The sequence below is a fragment of the Bos javanicus genome, chromosome 27 (genome assembly GCF_032452875.1).
Source record: "Bos javanicus breed banteng chromosome 27, ARS-OSU_banteng_1.0, whole genome shotgun sequence".
Classification (NCBI taxonomy): Eukaryota; Metazoa; Chordata; class Mammalia; order Artiodactyla; family Bovidae; genus Bos; species Bos javanicus.
In genome coordinates, this window is record NC_083894.1 from 37,608,331 (window position 1) to 37,635,526 (window position 27,196).

The 27,196-nt window shown below is 41.5% G+C and overlaps 1 protein-coding gene and 1 long non-coding RNA gene across 2 annotated transcripts; one reads left to right on the plus strand and one right to left on the minus strand.

Moving 5' to 3' along the window:
* Positions 1-469: 469 nt before the first annotated feature.
* Positions 470-2,363, minus strand: LOC133240067 (uncharacterized). The gene is made up of 2 exons (XR_009734088.1): positions 1,613-2,363; positions 470-1,502 (listed from the first exon to the last, which is right to left on the minus strand). It is a non-coding gene; the product is annotated as an uncharacterized LOC133240067 (long non-coding RNA).
* On the plus strand, positions 706-24,477 carry FNTA (farnesyltransferase, CAAX box, alpha). The gene is made up of 9 exons (XM_061404622.1): positions 706-952; positions 3,337-3,422; positions 10,883-10,997; positions 14,304-14,408; positions 18,402-18,528; positions 20,568-20,716; positions 22,280-22,342; positions 23,413-23,584; positions 23,845-24,477. Exons 1-9 carry the CDS (start codon positions 765-767, stop codon positions 23,965-23,967), a joined length of 1,128 nt encoding a protein of 375 aa, XP_061260606.1. The 5' UTR covers positions 706-764; the 3' UTR covers positions 23,968-24,477.
* Positions 24,478-27,196: the final 2,719 nt, after the last annotated feature.

The window sequence follows — 27,196 nt, forward strand, 5'->3', positions numbered from 1 at the left end:
TCCTACTCTTGAATCTCCCAGGGAGGGGGCTTACTTTCATTGAGCTCTTTTTTGGAGGGTCTGTGTTTAGGCAGGTGAGGGAATTCGGAGGAAGCTTCTCCCGCATTTGCTGTTTTTCAAGTGCCTGCAGCTCAAAACAACCAAAGCACCATCTGTGGAGTGGCTCGTCCTGGACTCTTACAGGCATATTTTAAAGCAGAGACTTAATTTCATTCACGAGCAAGCCCTGCCTACACTTGGTAGTGTGTGTTAAATGAATGGCTACCTTTCCTATAACGTACACACATTTTCCTTGCATAATCAGAACTTTAATTTCAAGAGACAAAAGCCCTGGTCTACTGGAATTCTGCAATCTAAACTCTTAACATCCAAAAGGAAAAACAAAAAAAACAACGGTGCACGAGGGATGTAAATGCTAATGCTCTTGGAAGGCTAACGCGGAGCACCGGCGCCAGCCGCTCATCCAGGCTTCCGAGGCTCCCCCGGTGGCACCAACAACCACCGAACAGCACCAGCACGTTCGGGGCACCACCCACAGGCATTCAGTCACACGCGCGGACCGGGCGAAGGGGCAACCGACGTCCCAGCGAGCGAGACGCAACCCGCCAGCGCGAACCCGTACAAACCGAAGACCGCCGGGCCCTCTGGCCCGCGTCTCTATGGTAGGCGCGGGACACCGGAAGTGGCCGCTGTGAGGGGGCGGGGCTGGGGGCGGGCCCGGGGGCGGGGCCTCCGTCGCCTCCTCGGCTCTGGGCAGAGCAGTGATGGCGGCCGCCGACGGGGTCGGGGAGGCCGCGCAGGGCGGGGATCCCGGTCAGCCGGAGCCGCCGCCTCCTCCTCAGCCCCATCCTCCTCCGCCGCCTCCCCAGCCGCCGCAGGAAGAGGCGGCGGCGGCGTCCCCTATGGACGACGGGTTCCTGAGCCTGGACTCTCCCACCTATGTCCTGTACAGGTAACGCCCACGGCAGGCCATCTGGCGCCGGAGACCCCAGTCGCCCGCGCCGGGCTGGCTGCGGGGCGGCCGTGGCCGGCGCTCTGGCGTGGCCTCGGGAGTCCGGCGGCGGGGGTGGGGCCCGCGCCAGCCCTGCGCCGGGCGGGCGGAGGTTGTCCGCGGCGCTGGCCTGCCGTGGTCCGAGCCTCGTGTGCGGCGGGGCTGCTGGCAGGGAGTGATTTCCTCAAGATCCCAGGCTGGCTCGCTTTGGGGACGGGTCTTCCTTGTGGTTTTGTCCTGCCGACACGCAGAGCGCTCGCCTGAAAATCTTAGGGACCCCGGGACGTTTCCCTTCAGCGTTGTCTTTCAGCGATTTTAGCGCCGAGTTAGGCTCTGAGGATGAGAAGGGGCTAACAAACCCCGTTATGCGTCCCCTCGCCGCCCGGACCGCGGTGCCGCAACTTTCTCGCCTTTTCGTCCCCGACTTTTGCCCAGCACTTGGTTCGTCCCCATCCCATCAGTCGCTTTCTGTTGGTCATGCTCATTCCATTCCCCCAAACTCCACTTGAACCTGCAGAGTCGAATGACAAATTTTTAACTTTTCTCGCGTGTCTTATTTTCCCTCCCGTAATTCTAGGTAAAAACCCCATCCGATGGCTGATTTGCCTAGATTTTACGAACCGAGTTTGAAAGGCCCCCCTCCAGGTTGCGTCCTCGAAGTTAATGTGTTCGAGCTCTCCGTTGGTGGAGGTGGCCCCCGCAGCCTTCAGAGCTCCTCACCGAGCCGCGCGATAGTCGGGTTTCCTCCCTGACCTGTGTCAGATTCCCCTGCCCCCGAAGCTTTCTCGTGAAGTGAAGTGAAAGTGAAAGTCGCTCAGTCGTGTCCGGCTCTTAGCGACCCCACGGACTATACAGTCCATGGGATTCTCCAGGCCAGAATACTGGAGTGGGTCGCCTTCTCTTCTTCACGGGATCTTCCCAACCCAGGGATCAAACCCAGGTCTCCCACATTGCGGGCGGATTCTTTACCAGCTGAGCCACCAGGGAAGCCCAAGAATACTAGAGTGGATAGCCTTTCCCTTCTCCAGCGGATCTTCCCAACCCAGGGATCGAGCCCCGGTCTCCTGCATTGCAGGCAGATTCTTTACCAGCTGAGCCACCAGGGAAGCCCAAGAATACTGGAATGGGTAGCCTGTCCCTTCTCCAAGGGATCTTTCCGACGGAGGGATCCAACCCCCGGTCTCCCGCATTACAGGGGGATTCTTTACCAGCTGAGGTACCAGGGAAGCCCTAGTTTTCTCATACCGCTCCACATCGAGGTCTCACACCTCAGGAAACGCATGCTTTCCCCTGCGTTTCTCCTTATAAAATGGACACAATTTTAGGATTTGTCTACATACCACAGAATTTTTCTGTCCATAGCTGATTAGTACACAGAACTGAAAAATGGGCAATAGGATACGAATATAAGTGAAAGAGTGGTTAAAGAAAATTTGGTCACACTGAGCAGTTTACACAGAATGTCTATAGGCACCCATTGTTGCCACTATAATCTGTTTCAGCTTTGATAATGAGAAGTGGTAGTCACTGAATGTTTGCTATACGCGTTTATTAGATGCTGTGTTTATAACGTACAGCATATATACTTAAGCATACAGTAATATATAGTACATTTAGTGTGTCTAGTGTATAATATATGCTAATTGTATACTATACTGTATATAGGCATATTTACTATGTACTGTATGCTTACTGTTGTGCACGTTTTCAGTACTTAACATGTTATCTCAAACCTCCAGATAGCCTTCTAAAATTGGTTGGTAATAGTATCATCTCCATTTTATAAATGACAAAATTGCTGCCCAAAAAGTTTAAGTAACTTTCTCAAGGTCACAGTAGCTAGCTCAGTGGTAGAGCCAGTGTTCCAGATTCCAAGCTCTACTGACCACCTGGACCACCTCTTGGTGTACGAGAAAATGATAGTGATTACTTTTATTTTTAAATATCAGTTTCTAGTTATTCAGATTATTCAGATAAAAAAGTGTTATTCAAATTTTTAAAAAATGTTGATTGACTCCAAAGAGTCTTATTAGACCAATGAATTGGATTGATTTCTAATTTAAAACTATTGTGTACTTGCTACAGAAACCTACTTTTGCATTTATGTAAAACTTTAAATTTGAAAACTGTTGATTTAAATTACTTTAATTGGAAAATTGTTCACTTTACTTTTATTTTAAAGTTTAATATTGTAAAACAAAGTGATAGACTTGTTCATGAAGAATCTCACCATGATTACATTAGTTTTAAGTTAAAGTGTAATCACTGATATTTTAAAGAACATCAAATTTCATTTTTTCTTTACATGCTTGAATATAATCACTGAAAAATATCTATATTTTCAGGGACAGGGCAGAATGGGCTGATATAGATCCAGTGCCGCAGAATGATGGCCCCAATCCAGTGGTCCAGATCATTTATAGTGAGAAATGTAAGTTTATTTTTTATTGGGAAAAGGCCTATAAGTCAAATTAGTAGCAAAATTGAAATTCACAACTATAGATAGATGACAGATTTTTGTCTGATAAAGGTCTAAATGACTTAAACTAATCTTGTGAGGGGTTTGTGATTTACTTTCATGATAACAAATTTCATTTTGTCTTAAGAATGGACATACTCTAAATATAAGTCCTAAATGTTATTTTATAATACATAGTAGCTACTGTGTGGTTGTGCTTTTCATTTACTATTTAATCTGCACATAAAATTGGTATTGTATCCCTATATCGTATCTTACATAAAATACATGTGGATAAATGATTTACTGTTTTATTTAGAGTAAACTTTGGTTGTTGAAACATGAGCATTTTAAACTATATTTTAACTATGAAATGTTTGACTCAGTTCGAATGCATTTCTGATATTAAAGTGAGTGGATTTTCTTTGACAAAGTGTTCTTTCATAATGAATGTGAAATGCATTGTAAATTGAAGATCATGCAGATGTTATTCTTCAAGGAAAGGATAAACAAAAGAGAATGCTTGTTTTGTAGTTTTGTGTGTGTGTGTGTGTGTGTGTGTGTGTATATGTTTCTTTCAGTTAAGGCTCTGTTATCCGAAATCATTTGTCTTTTACAAAAACCACTTGTTTTTTCTGATTATAGGATAATGTCAAGAAATGTTTGTAAAGAAAGAATAATGGTATGAGAGTTTGCCTTACCAAATATGAAAGTGTACTACTAAACTTAATAATTAACATGTGGAACTGGTGTAGAAACAAATAGATTAATAAATAATTAAAATGTATTAATGTAGGTAAGAACTTAATACTTGATAAAAAGGACATTTCATATCTGTATGAAAGATGGATTAATCAAGTAATGATGTGCATTTGGCTGTAAACAGTTATATCCCTATATCATATCTTACATGAAATAGATGACATGTGGATTTAAGTTCTAAAACAGAACTGTAAACATACTAGGAGCAAATAGTGTAATCTCTCATTCTTAGGGTAAAGAAGGAATTATTAGGCGAGATGTAAAACTCAGAATTGATTGAGAAAAAGATCAGAAGGTATGAAACTGAAAAGCTTCCAAATTATGAGAGAGATTATACGTGAAGAGATAATTCACTGGAAGAAATAGAAATGTCTGTGAAGAGCTAGTAACCTCACCAGTGATTAGAGAAATGAAAACTGCAACTTTTCCAGATTTGTAAGGCACCTTATGGAAACTTACAAAGCCATACATTTCTCTTTCAGTTAAAAATAATAAAATCTTTCTTGCAGGGTTAAAAAAAAAAACAACGTTTTTAATTCTTAAATATATCATTATTAGAAAGCACAAAGGAAAAGAGGAAAATGACCCATCAATCAAAACTCATCTATGAGTGTATCAGAATTTTTCCTTTGTGCAACAGAAGACACCATGAGTAAGTTAAAAGGCAATCAGCAGTGTGAGAGAAGATGTATAAACAGAAGATTGATACTCAGAACCTTATAAGGAATTTCTAAAGAAAGTTAAAGAAACTGGCAGACTAATTAAAAAATAGACAAAGGGTGTGAAGTGGCACTTTCATAGAAGATGTAATTTCATTGACCATTAAATAAGGGGGAAAATCTATTATCATTAGAAATGAAAAATAATTTAAGCTGTTTTGTGATGTCAGATAATTGAGAAGTATGAATAGATCTATAGTTTTCAGGTGGAAAGTTCTGTAAGTTTAGCCATTTTAGAAAGCACTGTCATGTATATATTTAGTGAAAGTGGGAAATTCTCACATCTTACAACCTTAAAGTGCTGCTTCTCATGTTTCACTCTGGGTTCACTCTGGCTTATGGCTTCAAAGACATGTCCTTGGACTTCCCCTAGTGGTGCAGTGGATAAGAATGCGCCTGCCAATGCAGGGGACATGGGTTTGATTCCTGGTTCAGGAAGATCTTACACACCTCAGAACAACTAAGCCCATGTGCCACAACTACTGATCCCAAGCTCTAGGGCCCAGCCTGAGCTGTAGCTACTGAGCCTGTGTGTCTAAAGCTCAGCAACAGGAGAAGCCCCTGTGATGAATACACCACAACCAGCGGGTACCACCCACTCTCCACAACTAGAGGAAACCTGCGTGCAGTGACTAAGACCCATCGCAACCAAAAAAATTAATTAAAAAAACCAGACATGTCCTGGGAGGCTAAGAGCACAGACTTCAGAGCCAGACCACCTGGTTCAGATTCTTAACTGTACCACTTCACTGGCTCTGTAACCTTGGACAAGGTATTTTACCTCTCAGTACCTCTGTTTCCTCCTGTGTAAAGCGAGGATAATAGAAGTAACTACTGTGTGTGTGTGTGAGTGTGAGAGCCGCTCAGTCGTGTCTGACTCTTTGCAGCCCCATGGACTATAGCCCACCAGGCTCCTCTGTCCATGGGATTTCCCAGGCAAGAATACTGGAGTGGGTTACCATTCCCTTCTCCATTGGATCTTCCTGACCCAGGGATCGAACCCGAGTCTTCTGCATTGCAGACAGATTCTTTACCAACTCAGCCATCAGGGAAGCCCAAGAGGATCTTAGATCTGTTATAATAGGGACAGATTGCGGAAACAATATAGAGTGAAAAGGGGGCACGTAAGTTTTAGAAACTTTGAGTATGATAGTATATTAAATTTGTAATTTTTAATTAAAAGACTCAATATAAAAATTTTAATATGAGAAAAACTTAATGAATATAAAATTCTATTTTATTAACCTGGAAGTTATTTATGATTCTGTCAATTTAAAATATATAACCTTAAGCCATGAAATTTAAAAGACTCTTACTCCTTGGAAGAAAAGTTATGACCAACCTAGGTAGCATATTGAAAAGCAGAGACATTACTTTGCCAACAAAGGTCCGTCTAGTCAAGGCCATGGTTTTTCCTGTGGTCATATATGGATGTGAGAGTTGGACTGTGAAGAAGGCTGAGCACCGAAGAATTGATGCTTTTGAACTGTTGGTGTTGGAGAAGACTCTTGAGAGTCCCTTGGACTGCAAGGAGATCCAACCAGTCCATTCTGAAGGAGATCAGCCCTGGGATTTCTTTGGAAGGAATGATGCTAAAGCTGAAACTCCAGTACTTTGGCCACCTTATGCAAGGAGTTGACTCATTGGAAAAAACTGATGCTGGGAGGGATTGGGGGCAGGAGGAGAAGGGGACGACAGAGGATGGATGGCTGGATGGCATCACTGACTCGATGGACGTGAGTCTGAGTGAACTCCGGGAGTTGGTGATGGACAGGGAGGCCTGGCGTGCTGCGATTCATGGGGTCGCAAAGAGTTGGACACGACTGAGCGACTGAACTGAACTGAAGATTGAGTATCCTAGTCCCACTTAAAAAAAAATAGCATTGACATGTAAATTATGCCATGTCCACTGTATGGAAAAGTGAACAAAGAATGACCGAGATGTATATACACAGGCATGAAAGGATACATCACTGAGGGGGAAAGTGCCAAAAAGCAGAATGAAAATGTTATACCAACTTCATTAAAAATAAACAAGAACAGATCTACATTTATCTGCTTGGAAAAATGTCTGGAGAGACATGTAAACTGGACTGGTAGCAGCCATTCCCACCGACACAGATCCAGTGCAGTGGGCAGTGGCATCGGATACCAGAAACTTCAGGTGCTTTCTAAAGTATCATGTACTCACTGGGCTTCCGAGGTGGGGCTCATGGTAAAGCACCCTCCTGCCAATGCAGGAGACGCAGGAGGTGCTGGTTCGATCCCTGGGTTGGGAAGATCCCCTGGGTTAGGCAGATCCCCTGGGTTGGGATGATCTTTGTATGCTCAGAAAGAACTATAATTATTCATGCTCTCCTCTGATAATTTCACTTTGGGGGTTGTATTCTAAGGACACACATACCTGTGTGTGCTTGCATGTGGGTGTGCATGCTGAGTCACATCTGACTCTTGCCACCCCTTGGGCTGTAGCCCGCCAGGCTCCTCTGCCCGTGGGAATTTCCAGGCAAGAATACTGGAGTGGGTTGCCATTTCCTCCTCCAGGGGATCTTCCCGACCCAGGGACTAAACCTGTGTCTCCTGCATTGCAGGAGTATTGTTTACCACTGGGCTACTGGGGAAGGCACACACATAAATACATTCATGTGTATTGTTTATTTTTTAATGAAAAGTCATTGGATGCTTAAAGTAGTGATTTTTGTAAAACAAAATTGAAAAAAAAACTACATCAGCAGTAGCAGCAGAATGGTTAGGCAGATTAGCATATACTGACATCCATACTGCATGCAGCCTGCTAAAAGTTTGTGAGCTCTTGTCAGTAACTGGAAAATTGTATGCTATAAGAAAAATAGCATAGCATGTCCACATAGATTTTTAACTGTGGCAAAAGAAGTATGGGAATATTTAACATCTGGGTTATTTTAGCAGTCTGTCTGGGGCCTTAGTCTGTTCTCTAATCTGTGCTGTGATGTGAGGGCATTTCAACTGCAGTGTCTCCTACCTAGTTCACTGTGACTAGCGGTATGGTCTTGGGTGTCAGACTAGATTTGTATGTTTCACCTCTACCTCCAAAGTACTCTGGGCCATGTGAACTTGTGAATCTCTCTAAGCCTCAGTTTCTCTTGTGGAAATGAGAATAAAACAGGATAACAATTGTCAAGGTCTAAAGTTCCTTCAGTTGAGAGGCTGGCAAAGATCAGAAACTCTGATACTGTGTGAGTGAGGATGTGGAGAGTGCAGGTGTATTCATGCCTTCCTGGAGGCACTGCAGGTTGATCAGACCTTGCTTGAGAGGTTCGCCTGGCACTGCCTATCAGCACCAACAGTGCACATAATCCTGATCCACGTGTACAGCCCATGGAGGTTTGCATATGTGCACAGAATACAGTGACAGGACAGTGACAGAAGGAAAGCAACTCACACATACATTGACAGGGATGAATTAGATACAGTGGCCATACAACGCAATGCTGTGCAGCTGTTTGAAAAATGCAGTAAACTTTGTAGTGGAATGCAGTGGAAAATTATGTTTTCCTCCCATTCTTGTTCCTCCAACTAGTATTATTCATAAGCATATATTGGGCTTCCCTGGTGGTCCAGTAGGTAAGAATCCATCTGCTAGTGCAGGTGGTCTGGGAGGATCCTGCATGCCGCGGAGCAGCTAAGCCCTTGTGCTCTGGAACCCACCTGCCACCGCAGGAGTAGCCACAACAATGAGAAGCCCATGCACGTTAACCGCATGAAGACCCAGCACAGCCATAAAAAATTAAATAAGCGTATTTTTTTTAACAAGAATGTATTTTAAATGAATAGCTGCTATTATTCACCTTCCTTTTTTCACTCAACAGCATCTTAGAAATTGTTCCACTTCAGTATATAACAGAGCAGCATTGTTACTAATAGCTGCATAGGGTTGTGTTGTATGGGTGTACCGTGAGGGACTTACCTCATTCTTTACTAATGGAAATTTAAATTTCCAATTTTTCTTGCTTTTTTATTTCTTACATTATCAAATACTCTCATAAATGTCCTTGGATGCTTTGGGCACATACGGCAGTTTATTTGTAAGAAAACTTAACTGGACTAAGAACTAAGGTCAATGAGTAGTCAGTTTTAATTTTTAATAGAAATTACCAAGTGGTTTTCTATAGAGATGTGTACTAGTTTATATGGCCTTGAATAATGTATTAGTGAACTTTCAGATGTTCTGGATTTAGAAAAGGCAGGGGAACCAGGGATCAAATTGCCAACATCCGTTGGATCATTGAAAAAGGATGAGAATTCCAGAAAAACATCTACTTCTGCTTTATTGACTACACCAAAGCCTTTCACTGTGTGAATCACAACAGACTGTGGAAAATTATTAAAGAGTTGAGAATACCAGCCCACCTGACCTGCATCCTGAGAAATCTGTGTGCAGGTCAAGAAGCAACAGTTAGAACCGGACATGGAACAACATCCCGGTTCCAAATCGGGAAAGGAGTAGGTCAAGGCTGTATATTGTCACTCTGCTTATTTAACATATATGTAGAGTACATCATGTGAAATGCTGGGCTGGATGAAGCACAAGCCAGGAAAATATCAATAACCTCAGATATGCAGATGACACCACCCTTATGGCAGAAAGAGAAGAGGAACTAAGGAGTCTCTTGATGAAAGAGGAGAATGAAAAAGTTGGCTTAAAGCTCAACATTCAGAAAACTAAGATCGTGGCATCTGGTCCCATCACTTCATGGCAAATAGATGGAGAAACAGTGGAAACAGTGAGAAACTTTATTTTTGGGGGCTCCAAAATCACTGCAGATGGTGACTGCAGCCATGAAATTAAAAGACACTTACTCCTTGAAAGAAAAGCTGTGACCAACCTGGACAGCATATTAAAAAGCAGAGACATTACTCTGCCAACAAATGTCCATCTAGTCAAAGCTATGGCTTTTCCAGTAGTCATGTATGGATGTGAGAGTTGGACTGTGAAGAAGGCTGAGCGCTGAAGAATTGATGCTTTTGAACTGTGGTGTTGGAGAAGACTCTTGAGAGTCCCTTGGACCGCAAGGAGATCCAACCAGTCCATCCTCAAGGAAATCCTGAATATTCATTGGAAGGACTGATGCTGAAGCTGAAGTTCAGTCCTTTGGCCACCTGATGCGAAGAACTGACTCCTTGGAAAAGACCCTGATGCTGGGAAAGGTTGAAGGCGGGAGGAGAAGGGGATGACATAGGATGAGATGGTTGGATAGCGTCACCAACTTGATGGACATGAGTTTGAGCAAGCTCCGAGAGTTGGTGATGGACAGGGAAGCCTGGTGTGCTGCAGTCCATGGGGTTGCCAAGAGTTGGACACTACTGAACAGCTGAACTGAATGTATTAGTGAAAAAAAGACAGCCCAGAGCATAAGAGTGTGATATGATCTCATTTGTATTTAAACAACAAAAAAAAAGGATAGAATTAGAATCACCTATATGTGATAGGATATATTTAGAAGGATATACTAGAATCACTGTGCAGTTGCTTCTTGGGAGAAGGACTGGGAATTGAGTGGAGTGGAAGCTTAGTGTGAACTTTCTGTACTGTTTGAGTTTTCTGTCATGGTGTGGATTCCTTTTTCAGTTTAAGAAACTGATCAAAATAAAATGTTAAAAAAATAGCCAAGTGAATATTTGACTATATGCATGCTTAGTTTTTCCTTAATACACAACATCATCGGGGGATCTGGAGTCTGGCATCAACCCCGAATGTGCAGTAAGCTCGGTCACATGCATTGTGGCTGTGACAAATTCCCAGGTTGGTGGTCACCATCGCTGGGCTTTCTTTATTTTGCCTATTGTTGTAAATCGTATACATGCAATAAGATATCTTCCTCCGAGACATAGAAAACAAACAGCATTTTGTACTGTAGTGGTCGTTTTAAGCAAGAAAGACCGTCCTAATGCAGCTGTGTGCTCCGTTTCCAGTTCAGGACGTCTATGATTATTTCCGGGCTGTCCTGCAGCGCGACGAGAGAAGTGAGCGGGCTTTTAAATTAACCAGAGATGCTATTGAGTTAAATGCAGCCAACTACACAGTGTGGTAAGACACGTCATCACTATGCCCTGTCTGAACGTCTGAGGTTTTCATTTGGATGGCTTTTTCCCTTAACTTTAATTTTTATCGAAATAAGTTACATGTGAGTTTAAAGGTCCCATTGAATGAAAAATGGCAGTCTCTGCCCCATTCTTTCTCACTACAGGTCCCACTCCCTCAGGTAACAACTCTTCAGTGTTTTTCCTTAAAATCTCCTCTATAAATAACATACTTAGTTGTTTTTAATTTTTCATTTTAAACATTAGTTTTGCTATGGAAGACACAGAATTCCATCTCCTATGCTGTCTCCATCACAGTTTTTCTCTCTACCAATGAATAACTTGTCTTCCGAACTCTCTGCTCCTGTCGAGTGTCTTGTTCCTGCTGGGCACAGTGGGGACCCTTCACTCTCTTCTCCACGGCCTGCAGCTCTCCCCTGTGTCTCGTCCCTGTCTTTGAGATCCCACACCTATCCCTTTCCTGATTTACTCTCTCATTTTATAGATCAGATCCTCGAATAGAGGAAAACTTAGAAAAGGATGTATGGGAAATTGTTATTGAGATTTTTTTTTTATGTTTTAGAGTGTTTTCAGTCCCTTCTCAGCTTTACTAATAGAATTCAAGATTGGAAATAATTTCCCTTCAGGTTTTCAAAACTGTCCTTCTCTTTCCTTTAGCCTCTATTGAGAAGATTCCTGTTCCTTCATTTTAACCTTTTCTTTAACTTTGGGGGGTGAATTTTTTTATATTCTTTTGATAATTACTTCTCTCCTCCGTTTTTTCTGAAATGCCTTTTAGTTGCATGTTGTAGTTCTGAGACTTGTCTTTTCTTATTTTCACCTCTCTTTTTATCTGCTTTTGAGATACTTCCCCAACTTTATCTTCAAACTCTTTGGTCTGCACTCTTTTTTTTTTCTAACATGTATTTATTTACTTGGCTGCAGTGGGTCTTAGTTGCAGAATGTGGGCTCTAGTTCTCTGACCAGGGAGCGAACCCATGCCCCCTGCATTGGGAGCATAGAGTCTTAGCCACTGAACCACCAGGGAAGTCCCTGCACTCATTTTTATTTTACAAGAGCTCTTTTTTTGTTCTCTGGGTATTCCTTTTTAGTAGCATTTTGTTTTTTTTATTTCATGGATGGGATATATTTTCATTTTTCTATTTGTTTTGGTCTCTTTCTGCCATGTACACATTTTTCTCAAATGACTGGTAGTTCTTGGCTCTCCTTTCACACCTACAGTGGAAGCAGGAAAAACCTGCTTTGGCATCTCTGCGTGTTGCAGGACTGGTCACCGAGAGGGCTTCACTGTGAAGTTAGTGGAGGTGTGGCTGTTCTGTGTGAAATCTTCGTATGTCAGCATTTCTGGGTCTTTTCTCTTGGCTGGTTTGTGTTTTTGAAGAAGAGCTGTCGGAGGAGTGTCCATTTGGCTGCCCCAGTTTTGGGGGTCAGTTCTGGCAGGGAAGTCGGGTTGGGTGGGGTTTCTGGCCTGTTATTTGTGTTACTCTTTTAAATTTCCTTGTTTCCAGCCTTTACCTCACCCTTCTTTGCGTTGTGTCTGATATTTCTTTCTGTTTCTGATTTTTCCAGAAAATAAAGCCACTTGTATGTTGTCAAGGTTTTTTAGGAAAACCCCAGTCCTCCTCCTGCACATTTTCTTTACTTGCACATAGTGCACTTCACTTCTGGTCACCGAGTGTATGTGGGATTTTCCCCTACCAGGCGGTTCTCTGTGACAGCCCACAGGTGTCCTGTAATTTAACTTACCTGTAATGCTGTCCGCCTGGAGGTAGTGTTGGATTCCACAGGTTAAGGGCTCCGTTCCACAGGCTACCCCCACCCAGAGCCAATCGCAAATCCTGTGCCTCTGCCTGGTGGGCTGTAAATCAGAGGCTCCAGCATCCACTCCTTGGGGCTGACTGATTTTCGAAAGCAGCTCACAGAAGTCAGGGAAACACTTAAGTTCACCAATTGATTAAAGGATCTGATAAAAGATGGAGACACGCAGCCAGGTGCAGAAGTACATAGGGTAAGGTCTGGGGGTGGAGGGGGTGGTCCTGAGTACAGGAGCTTCTGTCCCCGTGGAGTGGGGGTGTGTCACCCTCCCGGTGCATGGATGTGTTCACCCAGAACCCCCTCCTGCTGGGATTTGATGGCGGCTTCCTCATGTGGGCATGATCGCTTATGCAGTCCATTTCCAGTCCTTCTCCCCTGTCTGGAGGACGGGAGGTGGGGGCTGAACGTTCTAAGCTTCTAAATCAAGGCTGGTCTTTGAGGTGACCAGAAGCCCATCCAGAGTTGCCTCAGGAGAACTTGGTGTTTTTATAAGTCACTCAAAGCTGTCAGTTTGCCATTTTCCATAGTTTTGTTGATCTCTTGCAGTTGCTATGGTATCCCCTCATCCCTGTGGATGTATGCTTTTTCTCTATTGTCATTTTAGTAGGATCTTATTAGAGGGTGAAGTTTGGAACTAGTAGTGTCATCTTCCATCACTTTGTGTCTCTAATACTCACTCCTTAGCTTATAAGAATTTCTTTATACAGCTCAGAGCAAATTAGAATTTATTTAAAATCCCTAAATTTATTTGCTGTTTTCTTAAAAATTAAAATTTAAAATTGAAATTACCTTATAAACCAAACTGAATATTTATGTACTCTGTGAAACCTAATTTTAAAAATTATAATAGAAATGCTGTCATTTCTTCTATTTAGCATTTCATTTTAAAAGGTAATTTAAAATAGTTTTTTGTCCCTTATATACTGAGTTGAAATATTTTGAGATTTTGAAGTAAAAATAGACCAGAACTAATTATGTCTTTACAGAAAAGATGTTATTTAATGGTTTGACCTTACCTATGAAGAAATTGAAGAGAAACTTGTTTCAGTTATAAGTAGCATTATTACGATGGTTTTAAAAGTAAAATATTTGGTAATATTTTTAATGAAATTTGTGTATTATATGAATAATGTATCTAAATGAGCAAGTTATACCATGTGAGGAAAGAGAAGTTTCTGATTCTTGTGCAGTAGAAACTAGTAACCAGAGTATTACCTGAAAATAATCACTGATCGGTTGTCTTTTCTTCTGTCTCACACTTTCTGCGTTTCACTATTTTTGCTTCAAAATTCTTGATTCTTCCAGTCACCAGTTGTACAAGTTGGGACAACCGCAAGCAGTTAAATCCCCGCCTTACTGGTTACGTAGAATACTTAGCAGAAACGGGTCTGTGGTGTTGTCTTCTGGCTTCATTTGATGCTGTGCCTGGCCACGTACGTGGAGTAATGACACTGTGGATACTTATTATTTGCTGTAGGCATTTCCGAAGAGTTCTCTTAAAGTCACTTCAGAAGGATCTACATGAGGAAATGAACTACATCTCGGCAATAATTGAGGAGCAGCCCAAAAACTATCAAGTTTGGTAAGATGAACACAAGAAGGAAATAAGTTGCTGTGCTAATCAATTGGTACCTGCCAGTGGGTGACGAAACCATGAGGAATTGTTCATTTGTTTATAATTATAGTCCTTGCACTGGAGCTAATGTCAAGTGTCTTACAGTGTTGTTAGGAGAACTGAGGTGACTTTTTGTTTAGTGCGTGAAATGGCACTTAACCCACAGTTGACACTCAAATGTTTGCTGTCATGATTTAAGACTTCGACATTAACTGTAATACTGCTAGAATCGGGAAAATTTGAGCAGAAAATCTTTGCAGTTTTCTGTTCAGTTTTCTATTCAGTATGTTATAAGACGAGTCCCTGGTATTTGGTCTTTTGTTCATTTGTTTATTAAAAATTTTTCCATTGATGCTGGAGATACAAAGATGAATGAAAGTCTGAAAAGGAAAGCAGATAGTGAAACCAGTTACTTTGCAGAGCAGTGTGGAAAGTGTGATAGTAGGGCTCTTACAGTGTGTGTTCTAAAGATGAAGCTCCTGACTTAGACAAGAGTATGGGTTTTATTAAGGAGGGAGGAGAGAGGTTTGGAGCAGGAGGACAGAGAACTAATAGGAGAGAAAGGCAGAGTCTGGACAGTTCCCAGTGTTTAGTGGGCCCGCATGCAGGGAGGCAGCTGTGGGGGGGCGGGGCGGGGGGCGCCGGGCTGCCGGGTCCTGGTGCAGGAGGAGTGGCCCCGTGGCGCCCGCCAGAGCTGTCCCCACTCCGTGCCACTGGCTGCCTGCTCTTCCTCAGGGCCACCACCATTCGGTGTTTCCCAGTACAGAGACTGACTTTATGCCTGAAATTTAGGATGATTTCTGAAAGGAAAGACCGCTGAGGCCGAGAGAGGACTCTGGGGAGAAACATGAAAGGGCGTGATGTGCTCAGGGAGCTGCGTGTGGTTCCATGTGGCTGGTGGGCCTTTGGGGAGTCCTGCAGTAGGAGCGTAAAGAGCATCCGGGACATTGACAAGGGTTTGGACTTGACCTTAGCCGCAGTGGAGAGCTTCTGACACATCTTAATGTAGGAAGTAATGTGATTAGGTTTGTGTCTCAGGAGGTCTACTCTGCCAGCAGGTGGAGAATAGCAGAGTAGGCCCAGGGTCCTGGCGGGCCGTTGCCATGTTGGGGCTATGGGAGAGAGAATGGTAGGGCCAGGGAGATAGAAGCATACATGTGAGAGAGGCTTTGGAGACAGAAGCAACAGGTTTTGAAGTTAAACTTCTCAGTGGAGCGGCAGCGAAGAGTGATGTCTGTATTTTGGCTTGACCATTGGGTGAATGGTGGTGCCAGCCACTTGGGGAATTTAGGGGGAAAAAAGCAGCACGTTTCTGAAAAAGAAGGGTAGATTCAGGATTGGACAAGTGGGCTTTGATGTGCTTATAGGAAACCTGGCTAAAGCTGCCCAGCTAGTGGTTGAACCATGCTCCCCTGTGGTTGAAGTCGCAGCTCCGGATGAGGATGCTCTAGGAGAATTAGAGGAGGCTGGGGACAGAACACAGTGAGCATCGGCGTTCGAGAGGCAGAGAAGTGGTCCAGGATGACTGAGGAAGGAAACCAGAAGTTAGTGTCCTCACAGAAACCAAGAGAAGGGAGAGTTTCAGGAAGAAAGGAGTAGATGAGAGTATCCGCTCCTGCTGAGAGGTTCAGAAGAGCAGAAGGTGGAGACAACCCATGGGTTTGTTCCATAGGCGGTTGTCAGCGAGCAGTCCTCCCACCAGGGTGGGGTGGGCAACTGGGTGGCAGTGAGGTGTCGGGGAGGATGGCGGGGGTGGCAGGAAGAGGAAACGAGCATGCATCTCTTATGGGAGATGAAATTGGCTGTTGAGAAAAAAGACAGAGCAAGCAGCTGGTCAGGCTGTGTCTTTTAGGTTTTATTTTCCCAAAGTGGCAAAGACTTCATGATGTGGGGAAAGTGTTAATGAAAGGGAAAAGGCGAGAAATTTGGAGAAAAAGGGAACAGAGTCAGGGCTCGTTGGAGTTGGGAAGGGACCCAGCGCACAGGTTAGCCTTTGGAGAAGGAACGGCTCCCAGCTGTAGACCCGTGTGCAGAGGGACTGCTCTCTGGCCCAATTGGGTAATGATTATCTGCATAATCAAATACTGTCCTTAAGAGGGAGTATGAACCTTAAATAGATACTTAATCGTCTCAAACAGTTACAACATACTAGATGTGAGAGGAAGTAACAGCATTTGGCAAGGCATGGAAGTGATAGCTATTGCAGATTTCCATCTGTAGAATTTTAAACAACTTTGCCTCTGTCGCTTCTTTCTTTCTCAGTAGATGATGGTTATATTCCTGAGAAATTGCATTATAAAAGTTATTTTAGTAGAAAAGTGACTAGACAGTTTTCAGTCCCTCATTTAAAAGTTGTTATATCCTTCAGAATAAGGTGTTTTTATATAAAAGCTGTAAAAATCCAGACGGGAGTTCCCTGGTGGTCTAGTGGTTAGGATTTGGGGCTTTCATCGCCGTGGCCTGGATTCAGTCCCTAGTCGGAGCACTGAGGTTGCACAAGCCACACAGTATGCCCCCCTCCAAAAAAAAACCCAGAAAATTATCTGAATAGATATATAAACTATGTACTATTTTATCTTAAAAAAAAAGTGTCCAGACATCACAAGCTTTCTCAGCATTTGACTGTATCTAGTTTTTGCTGAAGAGAAGTGGCTGCCTTCTCTGGATACTGCAGACTCTGTCATTAACACAGTACCATTGGCAAGCGGATTCTTACCCGCTCTAATACCAGGGAAGTCCTGCAGTGCGTTTTAAATTCTCCACTCCACTAGTTGCTGTCATAACTAGGATAGTACAAGTAATTCAAATCATGTATGCCAGTTAATTGCACTTTTTATTAAATTCTCACCATGAAAACTTACACTGTAAGATCAACCCCTGTATTTAATTAATAATCTTTAAATCATGAAACATCTTAGTATTTTGCTCTGAGAAATCATTTGACATGGTGGAGGACTAATTCTTAAGTTTTTCTTGAATTACAGAATTTATCAGTAACCTGGAAAAATAAATTGTTACTAGCGTTCACCGACTTATAAGTCTTCTTAAATAAATGATTTAGAAACTTTTCCCTGTGGGATCTTCCTTTTGGTAGAATCTTACCTTCTTAATATTCTCTAAGATGAAGTTTAAAATTTTCCATGCATGTGGAGTAGGTCACCCATGAAGCATTAAATCTTTCTTTAGCCATTTTTTCCATCACCCCTGCTCATTTTAATATAATGAATATTAATGGTTTTAAGAAAATAGCTTCATTGAGATAAAATTCACATATCATACTGTTTACCCATTTAAGGGGTATATATGTCCAGCCATTACCACAGTAAATTTTGAAACATTTTTACTAATAGATTTTTATAAATATTTCAGCTAGAAGAAATTATACAAATAGAACCCACCAGAGAACTCTTAAAGTATTTTCCTAGTACAGAAATTGCTCTTCTGATCAACTTGTCACAGCTGCTTGCCAGAGTAGAAGAGAATTCTGTTTTGCCCATGAGCTGGTGATATAAGCAGTTGCTTGAATGGTGGCCCTCCGGCCTTAAGGAAAACAGCCTGTTGATACACAGAGGGGCTTCCATACTTGATGAGACAGAATCCTACTTCCCATAGTCAGATTGTGACATCTGGGCATGTTGAAAATTCTTTCACAGGATATTGTGGTTGTTGAGAGATTACTGGTCTTCCAGATTTAGCTGCATTTAAACCTTTAAGCCCTTGGTACCTGGATTTATTTTACATGAAAATCCCTGTTTCTGTTTCTCAGCTGTTATTCAGTGTTCTGAAATTTTTTCTCTTAGAGTTTCTCCTGTGGTACCTTTTCTTCCCAGTAGAGTCTTGAGAATTAGAGGTGAATTTCAGTTTGTTGCATGTCCCTCCGCATCACCTAGTACAACACATGCAGCTGATTACTTTCGTTTTGATGTAAATTCACATAAAACTTCCTTCTGTTGAATTCAGGCATCATAGGCGAGTGCTGGTGGAATGGCTGAGAGACCCATCACAGGAGCTTGAGTTTATTGCGGATATTCTTACTCAGGATGCAAAGAATTACCATGCCTGGCAGCACCGACAGTGGGTTATTCAGGTATTGCCTTCTTATTACAGTGTTATTTGCATTTTTATTTTTTTAACAAATAATTTAAATTACTATCAGATTATAAGTATACTTAAACTGAAACACATATAGATCATTACACACAATAATGATTAAGGTGATTAAGAACTATCAAGATAATTAAGCCTGACATCCTTCATGTTGGTTAACTTTCATGATCTATTGGGATATGTTGATGAGTAACTTCACATTAAAGAATAATAGTGACTTTTTAATAGTTTTTGATTGAGTTGACATCATATATTATATTTGCTAGCAAATTGAATAGGAAAAGTAGTTGTAAATTTTTGATCAGTTCCGTTCAGTCGCTCAGTCGTGTCCGACTCTGCAGCACGCCAGGCTTCCCTGTGCTTCACCAGCTCCCAGAGCTTGCACTAACTCATCTCCATTGAGTCAGTGATGCCATCCGGCTGTCTCACTGTCGTCCCCTTCTCCTCCTGCCTTCAGTCTTCCCCAGCAGTAAAGTTTTAATACAGCTGTATTATTTTCATTAACAAGGACATCTTATGTATTAAGGTATTGCATACATAAAACCTTGTAATCTGATTTTACAGTAACTATTGAGTATTTTATTTCTGCCTACTTGTTAAAATTTTATGCTGAATCCTGAATAGAAGAAAATAGTTACAACTCCCACTCTGGGCATTTTTATTTGTTCCATCAAACAATTGTAGTGTTGTGTCTTGTAAATTTTTTCCAGTGATTGCTGCTTTCTGCACTATTTTATTATACCAAGAGTATTTCACCAAAAATTTTCAAGTTGTCTTTGTTGGCTCTCTTCTCTCCATAATTTTTAAAATTAAAACAGCTTTGTAACGTAAAAATTTATATCTAAATCCAATTGTGTATATTTATCTACATGTATTTTAATATAATTTTACCATATATGTGCATTTTTGAATACTTCCTTTTAATATATATAATAATATCAAATCACATAACATTAATATACAGTAGTATGGGTAATCATTGTCTTAGTACTGAGTTTGGCTTTTTCTTCTACATTTTCACCTTAAAGAATGCATAAGGACTTCCCTCGTGGTGCAGGGGCTAAGACTCTGCCCTCCCACTGTAGGGGGTCTGGATTCAGTCCCTGGTTAGGGAAGTAGGTCCCACATGCCACAGCCAAAGTTCCTGTGTGCCACAGCCAAGAGCCACACAGCTGAAACAGGAAGCAAACCAAAAAGCAGTACATAAACACCTAGTTAGATATACTTTTTTTTTCCCTTTGGATTTAATCTTTAGAATAGTTCTAAAAAGTTGGGTCAAGTAGTTAAAACATCCTTCTTGGTATCTAGATTGTTTTCCACAAGATGGTGCTGAATTACAGCCACTTTGGCTGCCAACTCTTACTCCCTAATTTTTCATTCGTCATGACCCTTCCCATCTTTCTTTGTGGCTGCGCCACGAAGTGTGCAGGGTCTTAGTTCCCAGACCAGGGATCAAACCTGTCCCCCCTGCAGTGGAAGGCAGAGTCTTAACCCCTGGACCAGCAGAGAAGTCCCCTCTGCCCCTGTCTTTGATGACTTTTCCTTCCCCTCCATCTCCTTGACCTGCAGTGTCACTCCCCTCCAAATACATAATGAGTTCGTGTCTTCAGTTCTACCTGCTTAACTTTGTTAAAGTTTTATTTCTGTTAAAAATTTTTTTTTAATTATTTATTTATGGCCACACTGGTCTTTGTTGCTGCATATGGGGTTTCTCTGGTTGCAGTGAGCAACAGCTTGTCTTCCTCATGTGCGGGCTTCTTGTTGCGGAGCACAGGCTCAGGGGCTTCCGTACTTGCAGCACACAGGCTCAGCAGTGGCAGCTTGTGGGCTTCAGAGCACAGACTAATAAGTTGCTCTGCGGCATGTGGAATCTTCCCGGACCAGGGATCAAACCCGTGTTCCCTGCATTGACAGGTGGATTCCTATCCACTTCACTAACAGGGAAGTCCTTATTTATTTCTTTTCATTGTTTATAAATAATAGGACATTCCTAATTGAATTTTTTTTATGTTCTTTTAGGAATTTAAACTTTGGGATAATGAGCTGCAGTATGTAGACCAACTTCTCAAAGAGGATGTGAGAAATAACTCTGTCTGGAACCAAAGATATTTTGTAATTTCTAACACTACGGGCTACAATGATCGTGCTATATTGGAGAGAGAAGTCCAGTTAGTAATCTTCATTTGTTAACTCCTTAAAAGAATATTTGTGTGCCTGCATGTCTTGTGCATCAGGATACAGCATAGATGAAGACTGCCCCAATCCTACCCTCATGGAACGAATAGGGCAGGATAGTTAGATGAAACCTATAATGATAAATATACAATTAATACTGTGTATAGGAAACCTTTACTTTTAGTGTCTTAAGTTTCTTGAAATATTGTTGGTACTGTAGATTGAGAAGAAATCATATTTCATACTGTCTGAGAAGATTTTTTTAAAACTGTTTCATTAAACTTTAGATGACAGTCCCTGATGCTGCGCTATTTACTCTGCTACTGCTGAGTGCAGGGTTTGGGGCCCAGTGCGTCTGTATCGTCCTGTGCATTCCACGGCATGTGGCCACATTCTCGGCCTTGATGCCCTGGATCTCAGTAGTAAACCCCATCCTAAGCCTCAGTCACCCCCAGTTGAAAAATGCTCTAGCATACAAAATCGTGTCAGAAGATCTCCAAAGTTCTGAATTGACATGAATTTCTGTATTCTATCCATAACCCTATTTTCTTTGTCTGCTTTATCTCATTGTCTGTTTGAAGTTTGAAAAAGTATATTGTTTTTATAGCCTGATGAGATCATAGTCATATTTTAATGGTGAAATTTGTTTGAGCAGCTCCTAGGAAGAGCTGGTTTTATGGTACATCTACTTCTCCCTTGCCCTTATTCTGCTTCAAACAGGGCAGCTGGCTCTAATTTTACCTGTTCTAAGCAGCTGGGTCTGGTGATTTAAATTAACACACACACACACACACAGAGTCTACAATCCAGTGTCCTACATTAATTCTCTTCTCCAGATTTCTTTATAATTTTCATAATGATGAATGGATTTATTACTTTCTGTGAAAAAGATGCTATTAAAACCACACTGCAGCAAAACTAAGATTACTAAACTTTAGTCAGTGACTTACTCATTTGAGTAAGTATGTAATGAAGCAGAGTTCTATAACTCCCTTGGAATTTTGTGTAATTGGGTTTAAATTAATAATCTTGTTAAGGGGAAGAGAAAAGTAGGGAGTGGCCATTTGGAATGGGAATCACATCATAGTTTAGTAGTAATCTTGTTTTGAAATTGACTATATAATCTTCTTATCTATTTTTTATTATAGCTTTCCAAGATTATTTAGTTCTCCTTTCTCAGTGAGTGATGATTTGTCTGGCATAAGTAGATCTTAGACAAGATTTTTTCCCCCAGGTTGCTTTAGCGAAAAAAGGAAAGTCTCATTTTCCTGACATTTCCCTTCAGAGGGAAAGCCTAAGTGAAAGGAAATCTCCCACAGTAACTTCTTTTCCATTTGTAAATTGAGCCTTCATATTACTAGTAAATAAGCATTGACCACTGCAGCCTCAGGGAGTCTCTAATTTAGATACAATAACCTAGGGAGGTCCCAGGTCCACCAGGAGAGGTAAGTGAAGCACAGAGCCGCCTTGTGAGGCAGCAGTACGGAGGCTGTTCCTCATTATCATCACTGCTCTTCTAAAGTGATACACGTTTATTTGTGACCTTTTCCTTACAGGTACACTCTGGAAATGATCAAACTAGTCCCACATAATGAAAGTGCGTGGAATTATTTGAAAGGGTAAGAGGTTGTTTTTGCTTTTATTTTTTAACCTCCTAATATGAGAGATCATAGAATGTGTTCCATAATCAGAATCCAGAAGGATACTAAAGAGTTCTCCAGTTCTCTGGCTCTAAGAAGGTAAGTGGAAGAGTGTTGTGACAGCACCCAGGAACAGTGCCCTCTGCCCTTTTCTTTACCTCTCAAGCACATCCCAGCACAGTGTTTAGAGTAGTCCACGAGTAAACAATAGTACAGCTTTAACTTGTATTGATGAATCCTGTAGTCTTTATGTCACAGAACGGAATACACACACCAGTTTCTGTTCAGCTCAGGATCACAGGAACATGAGATACATCATTTATAAGCAGATTGCACAGATGCATACCCACTCTTTCTGTTGTCACTTCTGGAGATTTCCTGTAACACATCTCACTCCTTAAATCAGCATGCTCTCTCTTGCCTGGCCACTGACTCACCAGGCCCTTTGTTGAACTTAAAGGTCTCCAAGGGAACTAGGCTCAAAGAACACAGAGTGTGAGCTCAGTCGCGTTTGGACATCTGTCAGAGGCCGGGCCCTGTCATGTCTGGAGAGCTAAAGGGATGATTAACCATCTCAAGAAGCAGAAACATCTCTCCTGTCTTTTTTTCCTGACTTTTTAATTTTAAGATGGTTTTGTTTTTTTTTCCTTTAATTTTGTGTGTTACAGTTTGAGTTATAAATGATTATCTTTGAACTTCATTATTCTTTTTAGTTAATTTTACTCTGCTCTTAATTATCCATCATAAAGCTCAGATTTAATTTAGAAATTTCATTTTAGAGCCCTGCTAATACTTTCAATGACCCGTATGCGGAAAGAACCTAAAAATGAGTGGATATATGTATATGTATAACTGATGCACTTTGCTGTATAGCAGAAATACAACACTAAATCAACTATACTCCAGTAAGAATGAATGTAGAACATTCTCATTTCAACCTCACTCAAAATACTTTTCTTGCTTATATTACAAGGCTCATTTTCTCTTAATCTTTCTACTATTCTTGTTCTTCCTTCTCAAAATTGAGAATAGTCTTATTTATTTTTTAGGATTTTGCAGGATCGTGGTCTTTCCAAATATCCCAATCTGTTAAATCAATTACTTGACTTACAACCAAGTCACAGCTCTCCCTACCTAATTGCCTTTCTTGTGGATATCTATGAAGACATGCTAGAAAACCAATGTGACAACAAGGAGGACATTCTTAATAAAGCGTTAGAGGTAAGCTGGCAGGGCGCGGCACTTTTCTTCTGGAATCTCAGTGCCCCAGTGCGCATGCCCTTGTCAAAACATGGCTCCTCAGAACTCTATGCAGGGCTCCTCTGCTGCTCAGGGCCACACCCACGTCACTAGTGCACGTGGCCTATGGTCTGTTTCATTTGATCGTGACCTGAAGTAAGCTGTAGTAGCCCAGAATCCCTGTTTGCCCTAGGGACTGAATTACACATTTCCTTTAATGAATTTTTGTTTTTCATTTTTAGTTATGTGAAATCTTAGCTAAAGAAAAGGACACTATAAGAAAGGAATATTGGAGATATATTGGAAGATCCCTTCAAAGCAAACACAGCACAGAAAGTGACCCACCTACAAACGTACAGCAATAACACCATCTCGACGAACTTGATGGGATGCTTTTATTTTTTTAAGAGACTCTAATGAAGGAGTTAAAAACTAAAGTGATCATTCCCTTTGCCTGTGGTGTAGAACATACAATGCACAGGTACTGCTTTTTAACATGAACTAAGTGTGATGCTCCTTGGGTGCTGCTGCTATTCAGACTAGTTCCAAGTAACTTGATTTTTTTTTTAAGCAGAGAATTTGGGGGAGGGAGAGGAAACAAAGTCCCATAAAGGAACTTTTGTAGTCTTATCAACATTTACTCTAACCCCTTAGCATCAGCTCCTCCCTAAGTGGTTTGTGTGTCAGGATTTGCAGCGTTAATGTTTGCAGGTATGTAAAGGATATAAGTAACTTACCTTCCGGTTCAGAAAGCAGGGAATGCAGTTGTTAGATCAGAGCTGCTCTGCCACACTCACAGCATCGTGCTCTCACTGTAACCAACTAATGCCAAAAGAATGGTTTTGTAATAAAATTACAGATGTATCTTAAAACAATGCCATAGTAGTTTGATTTTTTAAATAGCATTTACCTGTATACAAGGGACATTGTCTCAGCTTAGGAAAGCAGAGAATACATCGCTATAAAACTGAAGAAACCAGAAACATGACTGTGTTAAATGTAATTAAAATGGGAAGTGGTCAGTTCTCAACTACAAGCAACAAAATTCACTCAAGGTGGTTTAAACTCAAAGGGTTTATTGAGGTATATAGATAGCTCACAGAATAATCACCCGGTCTTCCAGAAATATATCCCAACACACCCCTGCAGAGCTGGACCGTCACATTGCTGTTACCTGGGCTGGGATCCGGAACTGCTGGGTGAGGGTGCCAGCTCCGTGCCACCTCTGCCACATTCCACATCAGCTCACCTGCTTCCCTTCCCATGGATGCAGCTCCAGAGTAAAGGCTCCCTTTAAAAGTGCATCTGATTGGAAAGAACCTAAAGGGCATCCAGCACCCATAACTGCAAAGGAATCTGGGGAATGCAGTTACAGCTTTCCAGCCTCCACACTTCAGGAGACACGCTAGAAAGGAGCTGAAAGTTGAACAAGCTAGTTTCCTGTAGCTGCACATAATTAAATCTCACCTCACCAATAAAGAATATTTGATCAGTGTTGAAAGCACCAAACGAAAACTAAAGAAATTATATAGTGTAGAACAGGGAATTCCTTGGTGGTCCAGGGGTTTGGACTTGGTGTTTTCACTCAACGGGGCCTGAGTTCAATCCCTGGTTAGAGAACTAAGATCCTACAAGGTGCAAGGAATGACCAAAAGAACAAACCAAAAAGAACAGTCGTGTTAAGAATTCAGAAGATAACTATATGTATTTTTATTAATAATTTTTTTTTCTGGCCAAGGGTCAGTTTGTGTGATATTAGTTCCCCAACCAAGGATTACACCCGGCCACAGAAGTGAAAGTACCAAGTCCTAACCACGGGACTGCCAGGGAAATGCCAATAACAGTATTTTAATAATTGCTGGAGAAAATAATACCCTGTGGGTATTATTGTCAGTTTTTGTTTTTAGACTCTGAAAGTCCCTGATTATATATTTGAAATTTTCATAAAGCATCATCCCTATATAGACAGTTTCAAAGGTGTCGTTCTTCAGTCACTAAGTTGTGTCCGGCTCTTTGCAACCCCATGGACTGTAGCCAGCCAGGCTTCTCTGTCCTTGGGATTTCCCAGGCAAGAATGCTGGTAAAAGGCATCATAAGGAACAAAAATTGTATAGAAAAGTTGTCAGAAATTACCTCACCAGTGTCCCCAGATGGATTGGATTCAGGGTTGCTGACTCAACAGCCTCATAAGAGACTTTAATAAAAAGCATAATGGCAGTTCACTTACTTTGAGAAATGTAACAGGCAGACCAAGCAGTTCCATCAGCCTAGCCACTTGGCATTTTCTGCCTGATGTTTATCTAGATGGCAATTCATTTACCAAAAGGTATTAACTAGATGACTCAATAGAGTCAAGTGAGGAGACTCCATGGTTTAAATGTACAGTGACTTATTTTGATAATCCTCACGAGGGCCATCTCCTCATGGGCAGCTGGATACAGAGACCTGGGGGTGCATTATTTTTCATTGGACTAACAAGTTAGTCCAATGAAACCTTGGACTATTAACATGTTAATAAACATTAGACTATTAACGATTAACATGCTAGCCTCTCAGGGGGCTGCTAGCTCAGAATTTGTTGTTCAGTAATACTTTCACTGTGTTGCCATCTGCACAGCTGGCGCCTTAGCTTACATCAAGGCAGTGGCACTGAGTCGTCATTGTATTCTTCACTGCCTGCACTCATTGAACAATGTGCTTGATTCATCAGTAAGCACATATTTTATTCACAATACTCCTTGTCTTCTCAGTATTTTCTGTGACTGAATGGAAGCATATTTTTTGGTTGTCTTGGGTTAGTCTTGAAGAAAAACATTTGTTGTGGCCCCAAACAGGCCACTGTTCTTGCTATGCCATTTGTACTTGAACAACTGTTTGCTGCCAATCATAAAATTTGTGCTTTCAAGGGAAAATTGTAATCTACCACAGTGAGCCTGACAGCTTCCCAGTACCTACAGACCCTTCTGATGAAACCAAAGTAATATTAATGAGTTAATTCATTGTTGAGTCAAGAATGAATAGTTAAACGTGTCAACAATTGGTGGATCCATATAGCTCCATAGAACCAACATTTTCCAACAAGCCATCTATGATACTGCACATGCGTAAACAATCCATTCATATTACAAGCTGTAACCACACAAAAGGTACATTGATAAGGTTGCAGATTTCCACGCTGCAACTAACCTTTTAGAAACTACCACTTGTCAAGTTTTGGTGTAGTATCAAAGATACATACAGCTTCATAAAACACTATGAAAATACTGCCTTTCCGACTATGTATGTGTGTATGAGTGAATTTTCTTCATGTACTTTAACCCAAAACATCACATTGCACCAGACTGAATATAGCACCAGAGAGGAGAATCTGGATATCTTCTATTAAGTCAGATGAAAGAGATTTACAAAAATGTAAAGCAAAGCCATTTTCCTGATTGGTTGGTTGGTTTTTTGGAAAGCAGAAGTTTTATAAAATGTTATTTTTGTCAACGTGTGACAGGTTTATTGCTTTATTAATGATTGAACAGAGTTTTTCAACTTCAAATGTGGTAAACAGCACTTGCTTGGATGCACATAAAGGAAATCTGGAGCTAG